The sequence below is a fragment of the Neomonachus schauinslandi genome, chromosome 7, assembly GCF_002201575.2.
Source record: "Neomonachus schauinslandi chromosome 7, ASM220157v2, whole genome shotgun sequence".
NCBI classification, from domain to species: Eukaryota; Metazoa; Chordata; class Mammalia; order Carnivora; family Phocidae; genus Neomonachus; species Neomonachus schauinslandi.
The window spans coordinates 56124599-56145040 of record NC_058409.1 but is presented as its reverse complement, the minus strand read 5'-3'; the positions used below and the strand labels follow the sequence as shown (position 1 = coordinate 56145040).

The window sequence follows — 20442 nt, the reverse complement described above, 5'->3', positions numbered from 1 at the left end:
GACCTCTTTTCTGATTCTTGATATGTATTTCCAATTATCTGCTAAGTACCTCTTCCTGGATAATTCAGTGGTTCTCAAAATATAACATGATTAAAGTCCAGTCATTTTGTTTAATCCCCAAAACTCTACTTCTTCACTAGTTATCATTCTCCCCGTTTTTCACATTATAAGTTTCAAAGTCCCTTCCATTCATCGCCATATCTATCCCTTTTAATTCTAAAATACCCCCATCTCCCCTGTCCTCAGTGTTACCTACCCTAGGAGTGCAGCCCTATAGAGCAGAATAAAAAAATAGATCTAAAGCAGCATCATACAGCAGACTTTGGAGTAGGATAGACCTGAGTTCAGATCCCAGTACTGCCACTTACTAGCTGTGTGACCTTGGATGTGGTGTTTAACTTCTCATCAAAAAGTTGGGAGGTAACAGAAGCTATCTCAGGATCATTGTTAGGAATTACTAAAGTAAAACACACAATGTAAAAACCCCTACCTAGGCTATTAAAGTAGATTCCTAACTAATCTACTGCCTTGGTTTCTCCTCTACTCCATCTTACACACTGCCACCAGAGTTTTTGAAATACAATGGGATCATTTATATTCCCCTGTGAAAAGTCTCTGGTAGTTTTCCTTATTTGTTCAAGAAACATTGGAACACATTTGTCTTAGTTATATGCGTGAAGTAATCATACACTTTGTCATACAAATCTGGACACTTGGGAGAGTGAAGGGAGACCTTAACTGAACAGGATTTCAGGACAACAACCACAAACTGGGACTGTCCTGGGAGAAGAGGGGTGAATGGTCATGAATGTAGATGGTATTCTTTACAGTGCGCCCCCAGCCTCATCTGTTGACATACCACACTGTTCACCATTCCCAAAACAGAGGTCTAGAATACCTGGAATGCCCCTCTCCCTCTTGTTGGAAATGTATGTTTACCTTACTTCTGCAGAATTAATCAGTCCCTCTTCTGTGGACTATAATACTCTCCACATATCTCTAATGTAGCATTTACCATTTTATAAATGTAATTGAACTCTTCCTCTCTCACTAACTTACAAGCTTTTACGGTCAGTCTCACTTGTCTTTAAATCAATCCCCAGGTACTTGCACAGTACATGGGATCTAGTCTGTATTCAGTAAATGTATATTGAATTAATAAATAAATAGGATTTGTTGGTTTGCCTTAGACAATCCACATGTGAATAATTCAAAACATTCTTTTTTTTTTTTTTTTAGTCTGGTCTTTGCCTTGTTCCATAAAAAAATAAAAGGCAGCTTATAAGAATACATTCTATAATAGCATAAACATGGATTTTCTTTTTTTCTTTTTATGAAGTGTTTCTTAACCTCATGTTTGTTATTTTTTTATCCACAGTCCCCATCTCCCTGTCTACCTTTCCACTGGCCATGAAGTGCAGTTCTAACATGAAGTAGAAGTCCTTTTGGGGACAGAATCTTTCCTGATAAGAAGGAATAGAAATTTAAAAAATTTTAAAGAAATTTTAATAATTTTTTAGAGAGTAATGTCTGTACTAAAATTAAAATAAATGCACTCAGTATTATTACTCTATCTGATATGGGTACAAAGTTGCCCTTCCTAAATTCTTCATATCCTGTCATTTGAAATAATAACTTTTACCACATGCTGATCAATAATGTTAATGAAAAACACTACTAAAAAATGAGACTTTTTGTTTTAAAAAAGCAAGTTTGCAGATGAGTATTACTTTATTAGCACATATCTAAACACAGTATGGTCACTCCATTTTATTGTTTATATTTATTTTTACTAAAAACTAATTTTTAGTTTTTTTAAATTTAGTTTCTCTCTCCAGAGAGAGAGAGAACGAGCAGAAGCAGGGGAGGAGGAGAGGGAGAAGCAGACTCCCCACTGAGGAGAAAGCCCGACACGGGGCTCGATCCCACGACCCTGGCATCATGACCTGAGCCAAAGGCAGACACTTAACCGACTGAGCCACCCAGGCACCCCTAAAAACTAATTATTTTTAAAAAGAGATCTTAACCATTTAAGACTAAAGCACTCCATTTTCTACACTTTAAACATACAAAGTAAAGAGAAAATATCACATCTTTATAAGCTGCACAAAGCATTCCTTTAGTAGTAATGGGTATGTGTACCCTTGATGCTTGATGATATTTTTAAAAGTTCTACATCAAATGATATATTTACATATTTCTGTAAAAAAAGTTGTTATCCAATTGATGTAGCAGATGTATTTCTCTGTGAAAGTTGAATAGTGTTGAAAAAATTTTTAAGCCTTTTTAGCTGTGCTTGTTAAGCCAAAATCTTATACTGTATATGCTGGCATATGCTTTAATTACATTTAACTGCATAGTATTAAAGAGAATGTTTATTAAGCATTTAGTTAGCTTTGATATGTTTTTCTCTTAGTACCAAGGACGATTGCTTCAGTGTTAATATTCAGCCACCTGTTGGAGAACTGCTTTTACCTGTGGCCATGTCAGAGAAAGATTTTAAGAAAGAGCAAGGTGAGAGATTACTACAATTTACTAGAAATTGACATCCCAAATAATACGTGCTCATTCTTCTGTCTGGTCTCTAAAATAAATTACCATATATACATAGCCATTAGCAGATGTCTGTGAATAATCTTCCAGTTTTTACTAATTCTTTACTTCTATAAAATAACCTTAAAAGTGTATGTTTGTCTACATTCCTGGCATACTTGGAAATTGATTAATATGCCTTTAAAATAATACATTGATTCTTTATTAACTTCTCACTTCTGGGAGTTGTGGGTTTGTCAACCTAATGATGTACTCATGTATTTTGTATTAGTGAAAATGTGAGGGATTTGAGACTTACCAAAGTTCTACCACTATAAATGTTATGTCTCTGTTATTTTCCTTCACTACAGAACTGTTTTTCATGTCCTACTAATATATTTCTCCCTGTACACATTAGAGTGCCTCACTCTTCGAGATAAAGTCCTAATTATTAGCATTGACCTAATTCTATAGTGAAGAAATGCTGTGTTGCCCGGCTGTATCAGAGCTGAAATATCTTAAAATATGCACCTAAAAAGAAAATATTTTCAGCAGAATGGAAGTATTAATATGTTGTGCTTGCCCCAGAGTCCAGCATACCTACTAAGAAAAATAAATTTTATTTTCTCATATGAATAAGGGGAAATAACTATGACTTGATGTGTTTAAAGATAATATAAAACTAGGGCATATTTAAATGGTATAGTCAGCAATTTTTTGAAGTTTATGTGAAAGTAGGCTATTTTTCTGTCTAGAGGGGTTATCATACAAAGATTCCTTCATCTTGAGGTCGTTAAATCCTATCTGTCATGCTTCCAGAAAGTACTGGGCACATACAAATATCTATACCTAAGGAGAGACACATGCTTCTTGGCACTCCATCATTATAGTGCCAAAGATCTTTTTTTTTCTTTTTTCTTTTTCTTTTTCTGTAAGCCATTGCAATCCACAGTGTTCCAAAGACCTGTTGTAGAAGAATTTCACAAAGAAAATTTCACACAAGACTGTAAATTAATAGTGATCTTTTATTTTCTGCCTTATTTTTAAGTGATAAAAAAGAATGACTAAATCCCTCTTTGCATTTGCTTTTCTTGGAAGTTGATTATTGCTGTAGAAGAAAATCATCTTTGTGATTTTATGATTTTATTTTTCTATTGACGAATTGATGCTTACATTTGCTATTCTTACCCTTTGCTGGCTAAAGCCTGCCTCTCTGCTTTACACCTGCTCAGCAAACCCAGGTGAGTGGCACATAAGTGACGAATAAGGCTTTGGCACATTTATTGTTAAGGGGATATTCTTTTTTTGAAAAGTGCAGCTAAAGCAGCAGATTATCATATACCTTTTCTATCCCTCAGCTTTGGTTTAGAATACTTGATATTTCGATTAAGTGTTTTGTGCTCTGCTGTGACTGAGGGATTTTTTTCCCTGACTAGCCATACAGAACCGTGAGCGCACAGAGAGGTGCACTTGCAGAGCGGCTGTGGTCCTCTGTGGAGTTGTTGCCAAAATTCCTTTTTCTTCTGCCATTTTACTTCTATGGTTGTTGATTATTTGTCTGAATAAATCTGGCAGCTGTTTGCTATGTTTAATAGAGCAGAAAGGCTACTCTGAATAAAGCTATTTGAAAATTTGTTTATATGAAGTATTTGTAAATCCTTGCAAGTCTCTTGGCATTTCTGTATCATTCTTTCTGTCTTCCTGAATTCATTCTTTGATACGGGACTTGATGCTGGCAAATTTACCACAGCATTAAAGAGTCTTTTCAATAGCATCTTTTTAGTTACAGATTTCAGCTGGTTTGGTAATCGAGGTCTCAATTCTGAATTTTACGCATATATTTGTTTTTATACTACTCTAGGAAGAGCTTAGCTCATTTCAACAAATGATACCTAGAAAGGACTCACTAACTGAAAATCTTAAACATCCGTTTCCTCAGATTTTATCAATGCCAACTTCTGGATGGTAAAATACCAATAAATTTAAGAAGCACCTGTGTGTGTCATTGCATGCATACATTACATAATTTTTCTACTTTAAATAAAATGAACTGAGACACTTAATACCTCATTTCACAGGGCATATATTTTAAGGCTCAAGAAATGCATTAATTAGGGTTTAACTGGAAAAATCATAAATATAAGGAATATTTTATTTTTATACTAAAGATGTACATAATTAAAAGTTTGTACAGTATTAAATAAGAGTGCATCTAACACATTGTGCATATTAACCTATTTTAAAGCGAAAAGGGTTTTATTTCTGATATGCAGCCTGATCTATCATTTTTTCTCGATTGTTGCATTTAGAGTTCCATGGCTAAACATGCATGTTTATAAGGTTGGTGGTCACATTATCCTAGATAATGTGATAGTGAAGTTTATCCTAGATAGTGAAGTTACCTATAATACTCATATTAAGAATTTTAAACCAGAGCAGATTTTTTTTCATTGAGTTTTGAGCATTACAGAATTAATGATCTAGCTGTAGAATTATTTTGGTACTGTAAATAATATGAGATCCTCTCAAAAAAAATTCAGTTTCTTAAGGCAGTTTTAATTATTATAAGAGATGTAAGCCAACTGTTCATTCCAAACTGCCTCCTCTTACTCATTTTCTTCTTATGTTAAATTAGAAATCTAAAACTTAGAAATTTTTAATTTTATTTTCTTATATTATTTGATTTACATTTTAGCAGTTAAGTACAGCTGATTAACCTAAATTAAGTACTCTGTCCCCCTGCCTCTCTAAAATTTAGATAAATTCTAATGAAGCAACAAATTCTATGGTCAGACAATTTCAAAATATTTTCCTGGTAACTTTACCTTTATTAACTAAATGTGAGCAGCCTATATGGTATCTAAAGTCTGTTTTTTTGTAGGAGAAACTTTTAATGATACCTTGGCATATTTTTCTTTCTCGTTAATTTGAGAATTCCTGATATATTTTCATTTAGAAAAATCTCTGGTTTAAGAAACCTAGAATGTTTACTTAATTTTATTATGATTTATGCATCCATCTTATGGTTTCCTAGCTAGCAAGATGCTAATTCTTTAAATGGTCAGACATTTACTATTTTCTGGCCCTTAACTACCACAAGCAATCATATTTGATGCCCCTTAATTAGAGCACCTTTTTTTCTTTCCAGGTTCTTTTTCCACCTCAGCAATCGAGACAATACATTTGCTTACCATGCTGCTCTCCTAAGTGTTCTTTTGCATGTAAATTAATCTTGATTCAGTTTACACTGTCATGCTGAGTGGTACAAATTGCCTATAACAATAAAACAGCATGAGTTAAAAATAAAGGGGGGTGGGAAGGCAGATTGAATGTGTGCCTTACTTGATAGGATGTTACTTTGCTTTATGCCAATACATTAGCTGACGATAATGAATCTTCTGTTCTGAAAAGCATGGTTTAGTTGATTTTTTAAATTTTACTTCAATGGAGCAGTACCTTGTCTTTTATAGACCAAGTTAGACAAACCATTAATGACAAGAGTGTTAAGGTTAAATATGAAGCAATGCATTCACTTCTCTGAGTGCTATCCATCTTTCCATTTACAGGAGCTTGACAAAAGTACTGGCTTTGTACAACATTTCCTTTAATTACATGCTGCGGGAAACAGGCTTTTAACATAAACATAGTTGCATTCATTTATTCAGCAGTTGCTCTTCAATAGAGCTTAATGGAGAAGGTTTAAATCCTAAATGAGTACACACATCTCTCAGCAGTGTTATGTCAGCAGCCACTGTGCTTTACTTAAAAGCAGTGTTTGACTGCTTGTGTAGTTTTTAAAGCTTTTGCCTAATACTGAAGTTAACCAGTCTGAGACAGAATATAGTTTGAAAGTGGTTAGTAAAACCTGCTCTTTGTTAAAAGCTAGCTAAGTCTTTTTACAGTATTGGGTTTTCGAATCTTTGTGCTGCTAATCATAGGGATTCTTTTAAATTTCAGGTTGCATTTGCAATAAATAACTAAATTAAGTACACAGCCCTGAAGGTTCAGGGCCTTTTGAAAACATAAAATCAAATTCAACCATTTTTATAAATTTTGTAAACGGTTGTGCACATATCAAATATCTCAAAAGATTATCATTTCTACTAGATACCATTAGATGTCGATGACTTATATCACAGATCCAGGTAGATGTCATTTATTATAATTATTTTGGGTTTTTTTAACCTCAGTACTAAATTTCAGTATTTGTTCCAAGGGTTTGGCATGTTATTGAATTTGTTAACTGTATGGTTTTTGTTCATAATTTTCCTTAACTTTATTTTTTTCCTAAGTATTTCTTTAAAATGTCTCTGGAATTTAAGGTTTTTCCATTCACATTTTTCCCTTTGTTTCCAAATGTTTTGCTTCAGAAATTTCAGTTGGTGTTTTTATAATTAACTGTATAGTCCTATTCACTAGACAAATACTATTATATTTAGGTATAAATATAATATAGCTACTTAGATACTTGTGCATTTTGTAGAACCCCGTAACTGTTCAGTGACTTTCAGTCATTGCTAAGATAATTTTGATCCATCAGTTGAGGCCATTCATCAGGTAATGTTGCTGGTTATTTCAGCTCACTTTGACTTGTTCTTAGGCAGCATTTGGCAAGAGAGATCTCTGAATGAAAAGGAGAGGAAAAAAAATATTAACAAGTAAAAGCATTAATAGTTGACGTAGTCCAAATGATTATATTTTAAAGGGACTGAAATTAAATAGAATCTTTGTGATTCTACATGTTTTAGTATTGAAAATCAGATTTATTAAGAGTTATGTTCCACTGCATTTTTACACATTTTCCTACACAGTAAGGATTGAAAAATTTTTGTAACATTTGCAGTTATTTTAATTCTTTGATAATTATCTTGAAAATTATGTTCTGGAATGGGGTTTTTATATGAAAAAGTTTTAAAATTTTGGCTATGAACTTGAAATTGTTTTAATGTAATTTTCATAAATTAGTAAAAGGGAGCCTTCTTTTGCTCTTACAGGAATGCTAACAGGAATGAATGAAACTTCTACTGTAATCATTGCTGCACCACAGAATTTCACTCCCTGTGTGATCCTTCAGAAGGTTGTAAATGTAGCCAATGTAGGTGTAGTCCCTTCTGGCCAAGATAATATACACAGGTAGGTTCACCAACATGTGATGTGGAGATAACTTGTGTGTATATATGTATAATAGATATGTATAAATATATAATTTTCACTTCATAGTTTTCCTTCAAAACACTGTATCTACCCCCCTCCCTTTGTTTCTGATGAGATATTTGATTGATTGGTTTGTGTTAAGGCTCTCTTCCCTATTTATGCAATCCTTAGCATGGACACTAGCATGGACTGTCCTGAAGGACAGACAGTGTACTTGTATTTTATAATAGCTTGGTGATTTGTAAAGGTACCGTTTGTGAGCTATGGTTGAGAATTTATCCTATTCCGCCAGATTCAGTGGATTTCCAGGAAGAACTGTTTTATAAAGTAGTGCAGTTGGACTTTTTTTATTTGAAGGAGGAAGTTTGGGTACCATATACGGAGTTCCTTTTTACAGCTCCCTTGAGACTGCTCCCAGTTATAAGGAGCTACTAGAAAACCAGCATAGGGCCAAATGCAGCTTCTGTTTCTTAGACCAAATATATCTTCACCACCGAGCACTTAAAGCATGAGATCCAAGTCATTTGTCCTTAAAGGTAGCAGAAAATGAGATTAATATCGTTGCCCTCTTTGTGATCTTCTGGGTGCCAGTGGCTTGAAATGAAAGTAAAGTAAAGACAAACTGTAAAAAAAATAAACAAGCATGCATTTGTAACTTAGTCCTCTGTGAGCTCAAAGGAATTCATTAATTCCATCTTTATTTCCTCTGCCATTCCACTGCCAATGGCATACTTCTGCCTTTATCCATGTGTATGGAAAATAAATTTAAAATCAAAAAGAATGCCTTCAAACCTTAAAATTTTTTTGAAAAAAAACTTTTTTGGTGGGTGCCTGGCCTGGCTCAGTTGCTAGAGCATGCAACTCTTGATCTCAGGGTTGTAAGTTTGAGCCCTACATTGGGTGTAGAGATTACTTAAAAATAAAATCTTAAAAATTTTTTTTTCAAATTAATACAGGGGTAGGAGAGCCCCCTTATAAAGAGTGTTACAGTTTATCTGAATTTTAGATTTATCTCTGCCATTATTGGGCTTGGTAATTTGAGACAAGTTATAACTTCTTGTGGGCTTTAAGATCTTCATCTGTTTAGAAAGGGGTGGCAAGGAAAAGAAGGGGTATTGAAATGAAATTCTGTCTTATCTGTGGAACAACATTGGTCTTGGCCTCAGAAGAGCTGAGTTCAAGTCTTGATCTGCCATTATTTGTAGTTGCCTAATATCATCTACTAATTGTGACAGAATGAAAACTGCATGTGCTAATTAAAAAACAAATTTACCCTATCTTTTTTGGTTTTGTTTTGTTTTTAGAGAAGGGTCCTTAGTTAAGTTGTAATTTAAGAGGTCTGATGCTTCCATTTCTTAATTTCTGACAAGCCGTATCTATTTCACATAGGGTGATGACAAAATAATAAAATGGGTATTAGGTCATTGTTCTGGTACCACCATGGAAATACAACTTACCAGTTATTGTTGTTCAGTAGGGGGAAAAGTTAACAGAAGGCTTTTCAATGAAAATATTTTGGTTCTGAGTTTTCCTGTTTTAATTGTTTTCTGCTTTAAATACTTTTTACTTTCCTGGGTGATTTTCTCTAGCAGAAGTTCTTTGTTTTATTTATGGATATTTTGAATTATTGAAATTCCTAAAACACCAAAATGTCATATGTCAGCTGTAACTTTTAGCTTATACAATCTGAAATTTTACCTGGTACATCTAGTATCCAACAATACTTCAGTCCTGTAATTCTGTAATGTAATTCTGTGATGTACAGAAAGACATATGGTAACCCTTGTTTATGGAACTTCTGATTTATTTTTTGTTTTGTTTTATATGTGAGTTAACTTTTCTGAAAGCAATGGCAGCTTTCCAGATTTTTGTTTCTTAGAAGAAAACAGCCAAACTACCTTCTCAAAGCCAGCTAATATAAAAGCTCCCTTCTTATTGGGAAATAGACTAAGAAAGACACTTAGCACAGTTCTGTAATTTTTATTAGAGCGACGTTTGCCTGTAACTTGTCTTGGTGGTTTGGAACCTAATGCCTGTTCAAGTGATTAAATTATAGTCAATTCTCAATTATCTGTGCTAATGCAGGGGAGACACACAACTAAGAACTGTTTATATTTGGCTTTAGAATGCAGAGATTGCCCTCAAACTTAATGTTTATGGTCCTCATAGACATATACAGTGTCTTGACACTTCTCTAATCCAGCTGGTGTTTGGCTCTGTAACTTGGGGGAGGAGCCCAAGTTACTACAGAGTCAAAAGTGAAAAACATGCCTATCTATAATTAAGATTAGGTTGTGCTGTCTTAATTTGCCTCACAAGTCTCATTAGATATAATTGAAAATGTTTGCATTTGCTCTCATAGTTAAAGTATGGCTGTATTAATGTTCTAAATTTCAGAAAGCTTCTAGGTAATAAAGACCTGGGTTACTTGTATTTTTCATACAGAAATTGTTAAAAATTCTCGTCCTGCATATGTAACATTTTTGGTCATTCTTTTATATTCAGTAACAGTTAAAACAAAAATGAACAATTATTAGTAAAATCTGTACCAATGCCTTCCTTAATGTCATTTAAAATGAAATAGTAATTACTGTTTACATTATAATAACAGAAATGAGCAGTTTATCACTTCATTGAGTTGTACTCATGTTGTTAACTGTAGTGTTCGGTATCATATTATCCTCTGGAATTAATGAGTTTATATATCTAAACTTATGTTATTTAATTGCCAGTAACAAAATTGAAATCCCTTTGAACTTTTTGAAGGACTCCTTTATACTTCTGTGACAGTTGCTTTTTGAGTTGATGAAGACTAGGACCAAAGTCATTCTTGTATTTATATATAATGGTAATTGATTTAAGATTACTTTTAAAAAAACAAGTGTGAAAAGCATTTTGAATATTAGTATTTTAAGATATTAAAAATCTCAGTACAACAAATTATTCTTGGCTAGGCTATCTTCTATTTAATTTTTCAGGATCTTTTATTTCTGAGAGTTTTCAGTAAGCATCAGAGTATTCTTTCTGACCATTCAATGAATAAAGTTTCCACTGTCTTAATTTTGGAATAATTTATTCCCACTACTCTTAAAATTTGAGTAGTTTTTACATTAAATGCCAGGTTAAAAAATAGTTAACATAAGAATTATCTAAGGAAAAGGGAATCTTCATTAATATGTAGAAGTGCATAATAGTGTAGATATTTTAATTGAATACATAGCAGAAAATGGTTCCTACATAACAACAGAGAATGGCCTCCGTTAAGAAAAAGTCAATTAGGGGCGCCTGGGTGGCTCAGTTGGTTAAGCGACTACCTTCAGCTCAGGTCACGATCTCAGGGTCCTGGGATCGAGCCCCGCATCAGGCTCCCTGCTCAGCGGAAGCCTGCTTCTCGCTTTCCCACTCCCCCTGCTTGTGTTCCCTCTCTGGCTGTCTCTCTCTGTCAAATAAATAAATAAAATCTTAAAAAAAAAAAAAAAGAAAAGAAAAAGTCAATTAAAGGAGCACAAGTTTTATGGAATTCATTTAAAAACCAGGAACGTTTCTTAAGTAATTAACTGGTTTTCAAGATCAGTAAGAAAGCATATCTACTGTTAGATTATATGACATTTAGTTTTGATTTTCTAAATGAGCAGTAGTCTCAGAAAGCCAACCAGTATACTATTGAAAGACAACTTTATTTTCATTTCTCTTTTACTTGCTTGGTGATTGAAAAGGCTGCTCTTTGAGAACAAAACCATCCCATTGAGATCATTGAGTTACGGTCATTATGGCAACCTGCTATTTTCCATATTACAGTTACCACATGATAAGGGGTAATACAGAAATGAGAATTTAAAAAGTCATCAAAAAAGTGTTTATTAACCATGGAGCTGAATATGTTCATGTCCTGTGTTAGATATTCATATTAAAACATGTTGTATGTTTTATGTGTTGTAAAAGTCTTAAAGCATATTATTTAAGACAGTACTAATAAACCAGTATATAAATGAAGTACACACAAAGGGCATAGTGAACAATAGTAAACCAGTGTATGAATGGACTGCAAAGGGAAAATGTCAGTATTTAGTGTGTTTAGGGGAAGAGAATTAGAGAGACTAGCAATGGGAATCTTAGGTACATCCAGGGCCAGGAAAAATTTCTTGTGTTCCTCTGACAAAGAAATCAAGTAAGGGTTTATGACTGGAGGTTTGTATTCAACAATGTAGAGACCATGGTGCATTTTCTTTTATTACATTGTTTGTCCTCTCATAAAGGTACTAATGTACAGTGAGCAAAAAGCAGAAAGCTAAAAATCTGTAGCTCCAGAATCTTTAAGGTTTTTCTGTACAAAAGAATCCTGTGGAGGGTTGTGTAAAACTCAGATTCCTGGGACCTAGACCCAGGGACTCAGATTTGGTACATCTGGGGTATGGCCCAGGAGTCTGCATTTTAGCCAGCAGTCCAGGCGGTTCGAAGGCCGATAATGTTCCAGAGTTCACAGTTTGAGGCTGCCTTATATTATCAAGAGTTAATGACAGCTACATGACACATGTTAAAGTATATCTTTCCTGTTCATGCATTTCCTTTTTACACATTAGTTATTAAGAGATGCTAATAGACGGAGGTGTTTGATTCGGTTTTTTCTTACAGCCACGCCGTTGTGCTCCAGCAAGAGTATATTGTTGATTATATGAGTGTATTACAGACCTGTCTGTGAAACAGTCTCAGACCACAAGTAAAAGTTTGTCTTTCAGCAGTCCCAACCATTTCACATTTTAACCCAGTTTCCGGAATTCTGACATTCAATAACAGTGGTGTTGTTAAACAGAGTCATACTTCCTACTCAATCTTGCCCTTTCAAGAACAGCAAATTGACCCCGTGAGGGGGAAAATGTGATAATTTGAGTAAAAACAGAAAGCCTTGTCTCTGCCATGATTCTGTTTTAGCTCTTAGCTTATTCAATAAGACCCAAAACAGTTTTCATTATTAACTTGTATTCAATACTTACAGTCCTTTCCCCGCCCCATGTATCTTAAACTGTGTTTGGATCTTGTTTACTGTGTCACTTTTTGAATTTGCAAATTCTGAATATATGCAACTTGTGAATAACTACAGTCTTAATAGAATGAACGTTGTTTTACTATTGTTACTTAGGTCCTTAAGTATTAGGAAAATCTGGTACTGTGGATAGAACAGTGTATCCATGGCAACCCGGCAGTCAACTTTTTAATTTACCAACATATTTAAAGACAGTATATTTGTTTCAGGTTTAAAATCAATAATCTTTTTATTTAATTGAAGTACATGTAAAGAACAACTTGTTTCATTTCTAGGCCTTCAGCTCATCCAGTGAATCACTGTTCTTGACATACATGTTTAATGTTATTAGTAGGAGAAATACTGGTATATACTACCATTTCCATCATAAGATGTCCATGCTGTGTAAGTCCTTCATTCAGTATCTTTTGATGACTTGTGACAGATTTTCTTAGTGCTAGGGTTACAAACATGAATGGCATAGTCACTTCTTGGTGGGGTCTTTGAAATTTCCCTTTCTTCTGTTCTTAGGTTGCTCAACCTTTGGGTTATTGTTTTTGTTTGTTGTTTTATTTATTTTTCCCTAGTAACTATGAAATATTTAAATACCAGGTAATTTTGAAGGACCATAATAGAAAACAAGTATCTTGGTGCCCTAATTTTATAAGCCCTGAAACTATAGTAACCATACTTCAGCTGTATTAAAGCAAAATTTTTTGTAAACAGTTGTTAATATAAAGATACCAGGCTTTGGTCTTACCTCCTGTATAACAAATTTGGAATCTCAAACAGGACTAAAGATTTGTGGAACCTATTTAGAAATCAGAGTTCTTGCTCAGGTTGAAGATTGTCCACTAGAGGGCAGCACTGCTTTTTTATCTGCGGCTTTGATCTCTGCAGGCTCTGTGAGTAGCATTTCATTGAAAAACAAATGTAGACCTCAGTTAATTTTTACACGGAAAGCATATTTGGATATTTCAGAACTAACCAAACTACACAGCTGATTTTGCTTTAAAGCATTCTTTATTTAAGTTTTAATTCCACCATTTGTGAGGTAATATTCTGTAATGCAACAGTTTTACTAATAGGAATACATGTAACTGTTTTCATGTAGAAATGAAAGAGAGGTATTCTTTTCTTTTCGGGTTGACAGTTTTATAAGGAATCAAAGAGAATGGGGTAAGAATTTATTTGTTTTACTATTTGGTTTTCTGTTAAGGCCCATCCCATCCCACCCCCACCAAATAGACAAACCAAAAATGCTTTGGAATAACTGGAATATTTCATGTCTTCTTTGAGAAAGTGCACTTAAGAGATTTATTTAGCTTTCCTGTATAAAGAAAGAGAATGCGTCATTGACAAGATAGTGTGGAGAATCATTTTTTATACCATGTTTAAAGATTAGAACAGAATACAGAGAGTCTTAAGTTACAATGGTGGCTCATTTTTTTTTTTTACCTCTTCTCATCAGATTGTTAAAGGAAAATACTATAATATTGCTGGCTGATTTTTTAAAAATAATAGGGAAAAATACATTGCTTTGGACAAATTCCCTAAACTTGAATCACATGTAATTTTTCCCCCTCAGTATTAATTCTATTAGGTAATGGGTTTAACTTTAAAATACAATTTTATGGTCAACAAAATGGAATTTTTTACAACTTACAAATTCTCTGTTTAAAATGTTCTGTATTAACTCAAAGTAATAAGGACTTATCATTTTAAATTTTTTGGAAAACAATGCTCCAAATCATCATGCTTTGGTGTTTGATGTTAGGATGGTTATTCAAACCAGTATTTCTTACATATAATGATTGTGCAACTTCATTACACATTTGTCAACTTTGGACTAATTATTTTTATACAGCTAGGGCAGGGCACTGCATCTTGTGATCGTCTTTCTTACTAATAGGATTCTGTCTGCTTCAGCAGGCAGTAATTGAAGGCTTCATGTACAGAGTAGGGGGAAAAAAAGTTTTAGCCTGAGTGGGCCATTGTCACAGCTTCTGGTAACCGGTAGAACAGAAAACACGAGAAAATTGAACTCAGAATAGAAAAATCAGAAACCAGGAAGACTATCCAAGAGAAGAAAAAGCATGTCTTAGAGCTGTTGCATTAAATGTAGCAAATATGATTCTACTTGAAATTTTTATGTTTGTGAATACCCTGGAGATTGATACAGTCTTTCAGATAAATACTTTTTAATTCATGTTGTCCTCTTAACATTGCAGTTATTCAAACAATTGAGTTGTAGAATTTCTTTTCCTTCTGACAAAGAACATATATGGTCCATAGCCAGCTTCTCATAAATCTAAAAAAAAAGTGTGGTTTAAGTGCATGAGGGAATAAGGCCAGGTATTGTAGATAGTAAATTCATACAAATTTGTTGTTGTTACCTGAGCTTTTTTCATAATTCTATCAGTAGTTAAGACAAATTAACTTTTTTAGAAAAGTAGTATCTTCATTTAGGTTTGGCAAGCAGCTTATTTTGTCTTTTTCTTTAATCTTGAGAATTCTTACAAGCTTCAAAAATTAAATGTCAATTGCTAGAGATAATAGACAAAAAACATGTAATGAAATGAAATACAGATATATCTAAACAGTTTTACCTTCTCAGTTGGTGATTACAAACAGCCAGTGCTTGGTGGTGGAATGAAAAATGAAAAATTATGAAAAATACCTAGATGGTATCCTTTTAATAATATGGAGCCCGTCATACATAGGCAATACATCTTTAACTGTCATCCTCTTATTTGTTCTCATTTGTGTTGTTACTGGTGTTCGAGGTTGGTTGGCCTCCCAGAAGTCCCTCCCTGTGTTACAGCCCCATTCAGGAAGGTTTTATATTTTTCATTGCCGGTGTGTCTTTTGAGGGCGTGGGAGGTGGGGGGGGGGGTGTTTAAAATTTTTTAAATCTTTAAAAGCAGAAATTAAAAAGTGATTATGATAAAGCAGCAAGTCAGGATGCTTTGAATTCCATAATGGTGCAAATTCAAGTTCACAATTTTGAAGGGAAAAATCTTCCCTCTTCAAGCTTTTGGAACAGTAGTAGATTATATACATATTAGGTAAATAAGAAAAACCTTAATTTATCAGTGCATTTTGCATATTTGAGAATGTGTATAATCCAGAATCAGAATATTTGGGTTCAGATTCCTGCTCAACCATTCACTAGCTGTGTGCCCATGAGCAAGTTTCTCAACTTCTGTGGGCCTCAGTTCCCTCATCTATAAGGTGATCTGCCTTGAAGAATCAAACGAGTGCCCGTGACACAAAGCACTTCATAAATGGCAGTTGCAATGATGGCTGTGGTGATCCAGAAACTTCACATACCTTCTGAAAAAGTTTGGTCACAGTCTTCATCTTCGTTTGAGGTCAAGTACAGAGGTTCTGCTGTCAGCCATTAAATTTAGCATAGAAGTGTTTGACCCAAGCTCTCTTTATAATCAATATTTCTTATATCCAAAAGCTAGCTGTGTGTTATTTATTAATTGGTGTTCTTTCCATAACTGTCTTTCGGTGTATTTTTAAAGCATATCCTGTTCGGGCATTAAGCGATTAATAAATTTTGGGGGGGTGGCTTTGCTTTTCATGGACCAAAACAAACCAGTTGTAATCATGCTGTGTTCCAATTAAATACATCCTTTTTGAACTGTGAAATGAGAATGTCAGAACATCTGATCTTCTAGTCTTCTGCTTTAAAACATGGCTTTTACCATTTGTGCCCACTAGCACAGAGAGACCTAGTTAAAGGCAGTAGCTTTTACACCAGCTAACAGATATTATTGCTAGGATGATTTGCTTAGCATGTTTCCACTGTAGTGTAAGCAAAGACCTTTTCTTTCATGCCCCTATTCTTTATAGTATTGAGAATTTTGTGGTAATAGGATTTCAAAAACATGTACAAGACACTAATTTTAATCTCTGTAAACATACTGACGTCAAAATTGACGTTTGTCTCTGCTGAGTTTATATTATTGTACCATCGACTCTAAGTTTTAGTAGAAAAGAGATAAAATGTGCCTTGGGACTGCAGAGAAGGAGATTATGTCTGAATAGGGACACAAAAGCACTTGAATTTCAGGGTTGCACAGCCCCAAGGCACAAGTGTTGAGTAAATAAAGGGACTAATAAGACTATTGTTTACATAATTATAACCCTGTCAGAAATAGGGACCTCTGTTGAAATATGTGTTGAATGAAGATTTGGTGATGACCAAATCTGTGGGGGAAAAAAGTTACATAAATGAGTAGGACAGTAGAGCCACACAGTATCATTTGGTTTAACATACAGACAAGGTTTAACAGAAATACAGAAACAGGATTCTCCTATGAAGCAGAAGAACCTCAAAAATGTGGGCAAAAGAAATGCATAAACTTGTAAGGGGTGATAGGAAAGAGGGACCTCTGGGGGCTGGTGATATTTGTTGTATAGAAGATGGAATTAGATACGCATTTCCTTATGTCTTTTGTGGACATCTGAAGAGCACACAGATGTGTATAGTATGAGAGCTTTACAAAATCTCTTTAAAAACACTGGTATGATTTCTCTTCCTAAACTGGTTACTTACAGTTGCTTCTCTCAAGTAGAAAAACTGCTCTGTCGGACTCCTTACCAGTCTTCAGTGTGTTTGGAGAGAGTAGCTTTCCATGTTTGTAGAAAATAACACAAATAAATGACTAGGAAGGCTTCTAACATACTTTATCAACAACCCACCAGCTCACATTTTAAGATGCAACCTGAAAGTGTTGATAATATTTTGAATTACATAAAATTAGCATGTTTGTTTTGCTTTTGAGTCATTATTCTGATTATCGTTGGGAAACTGATTTTCATGATTCTGTTTAGGTCAAAAATGGCTTGTTAGGTTTCGGGAAAAAAAGAATCGAATGTGTTATAAGATCTTGATGTCATTTTTTTAAAACTCAAAAAAGAAATTACTTTTCATTTAAAGAGAATCTGCTTCCTGCTTAAGTGGCTAATATTTTAATTAAGTTGGGAGTGAAGTTTTTCTGAGTGTCTCCTGATAAACTCCCTCTTTTATGTTGATGGTAATTAAACAGATCCCTGAGGACACCACGGGCTCTGCGCAAGGCCCATGCTAATTGTCAGACATGAGACACTGACCAGTTGGTTTGCTCTTGAATAGTCCGCAGCGTGCTGTCAGCGCGGCAGTTTTATTTTTATGTATTGTGAGCTGTTGTCAGGGCTAACTGGGTGCCATTGTGGCTGAAGATGTTGCGCAAATTGAGGCAGATGGCTCAGATTCAGACACGTGTCATAGAGAAAGGGGAAAGGGGATTGGCCCCGCAAAGTGGGGTCACAGCAGGTCACAGACCTGCTCTACACTTGTTAGTGTTTTCAAAAGCTCATGTGCGGCAACTTTGTTTTTCTCCAGTCATCCCTGCAATCGAATCCCCTCCCCCTCCCCCAAATGTGTGGAACATGCTCCATGTGGAAAATGGAGGCCTAGGAGGGTACCGTCCTCTTCCTTAACGTCTCTGGGGCTCAACTGTGCGTGCAGAATGAATTAGCAGGATTGACAGAAGTTCATTGTGCCTCCAACAGCTTTTCAGTCAATTGCAGTGCTTAAAAGGCTAGTTTTGCTTTTAATTCCATGTAATTAGTAGATTCTTCATGTCTTGGAATTTAGTAATGGAGCCTTAGACTTCAAGTTTCCTCTATTCTAAAGCAAAAAGAAGTATCTAACATCCTGAATGTTAAAAAAAATCTAAAAAGAGGGTGTGTGGTGTTGTATCTGGCTGTCCTGTGATTTTGTTACATGTCATCATCAACATTAGAGATTGAATTTGAATATTTTAACATGCATGCATGAATTTTTGAAACAGTATGAGTTTTATAATGTCCATAAAATTACCTAATTTCTTGCATAATCATTTTCACATATGAGGAATTAAAATTTCAAGCTCTTTGACAAAAGTAACTTTTCTTAATATGTTTTAAAAATAAAAATACAGTGGTTTATTTTAAATGGCCCCATGCATGGTGAAATGTTAAATATCAAATGAATGATTCCCAAATATATATTAATGGAGAATTATTCACATATACCTGTTGTCCAAACTAATAAGTAAAATAGACTTCCTTTTCTTGTTCCATTCTAACAATGCACTAAAATTACCTGCCTGTGGTAAGCATGGTGCTGGGCAGTTTATTGATTTTTCAGAAGAATGCTTGGCTTTGGGTTTTTGGCAGTAGGGAACCTGTAAGAAATTACTGAGAAAACAATTATTTTAAACCTATTTGAGTCTGTGCCGTCTCCTTTCCCCCACCCCCCCTCATGACAAAAGGCCTCTCTTTTTTTTATGTTCAGGTTTGCAGCTAAAACTGTGCACAGTGGGTCGTTGATGCTCGTCACAGTGGAGCTGAAGGAAGGCTCTACAGCCCAGCTTATCATCAACACTGAGAGAACCGTGATCGGTTCTGTTCTGCTGCGGGAGCTGAAGCCCGTCCTGTCCCAGGGGTAACCTGCTTACATCTGGACTTCAGAATCTGGCACACAACAAAAGTGCCTGGCATCCACTACTGCTGCCTTTCATTTATAATAATAGCCTTTCCATCTGGCAGCGGGGGAAGAATACACTCTTGACATTCTTGTCTCCTGCTTTAGAATGCTGGTGTGTATCTATCATGTATGCAGTACTTGCCCCCTTTTCGCTTTGCTAACCAAAGAACATATATTTTACTGTCAGTTTTCTCTACTCTTGAATCCATGTGGCATTTTCTCTGTCCTGCTACTTCTTCTGGCCTTCTCCTCTTCTCTTTTTTTCACCACTATGGACATGAATTGGGTATTTTAAGTTCATTGGAAATTACCCTCCCTCCCAGTGTAAGCAAAAAATCAGCCTAGAAATAGTCTAAATGGCCTCTCAGCTTGGTATCTGAAAATTGGGGTAGCACACTTTTTAGAATTAAATACAAAAACAACAAGATCGCTGCAGAATTTTGTTCTATGAATTTCCTGGTATTGTAATTGGTTATTGACAATGCTCATCATGAAATCATCTCTGAATAATAAACTAGCATATGAATAACATGTGTCTTTTTTTTTTGATGAGAAACTGTGTAATCCCAAAGTTCATTGGCTGATAGTTCTTTAAAGTAAATGGCTTGAGTGTTATATTCTGCAAAGAAGCAGTCAATGGGGTTTAGTTAGTGAAAAAAAACCCACTTTCAAACTCAAGTAGATTTTCTAATTGTTTTATAGAGTAGTTAACTCCAAGAAAAAAATTGATATATTTAATAACAACAGCAAAAATCATCATGTTGTAACATAAAATGTCTCTTTCCATGCAATCTTGATTAGTAGGGATCAGATTATAAGGTGTATTACACCTGCTGAATAAATTCTTTTTATCTCATTGCTCCTTTACAAATCTTGATGCCCAACTTAGACAGACTGAAACACCTTTGGAAACTAACCAGTATAAACCTAATTGTAGAAGTTTTAAGAACCAGTTACATAATCAACATATTCGCTCTTTTCCCTGCAGCGTTTATTTTGTTTGCTGACTTAAGCAAGTCACTGTTTTTAGTTAGATTGTTCTATAACCAGGACACTTTTTTCTAAGTCTTTTATACCTTTTTAAAACCAATTGAAATTTTATTTACCTTTCTGATATAAGGTAATAGAGAGTATATGCTAGTCAGTTCCCTTTCTTTAAAGCCACATAACGATTTTTAAAAAGTAAAAAGAATATATATTGGTGGAAACA

The 20442-nt window shown here is 34.6% G+C and overlaps 1 protein-coding gene across 1 annotated transcript in view; it reads left to right on the top strand.

Moving 5' to 3' along the window:
- The window catches only part of AP3B1 (adaptor related protein complex 3 subunit beta 1), a 260264-nt gene extending 240509 nt beyond the window's left edge, over positions 1 to 19755 (top strand). Inside the window, exons 26-28 of the mRNA XM_044916930.1 lie at positions 2417 to 2514; positions 7527 to 7665; positions 19041 to 19755. Coding sequence (XP_044772865.1) covers positions 2417 to 2514; positions 7527 to 7665; positions 19041 to 19194 — 391 coding nt within the window. The 3' untranslated portion in view covers positions 19195 to 19755. The remainder of the gene's footprint in view (positions 1 to 2416; positions 2515 to 7526; positions 7666 to 19040) is intronic.
- Positions 19756 to 20442: the final 687 nt, after the last annotated feature.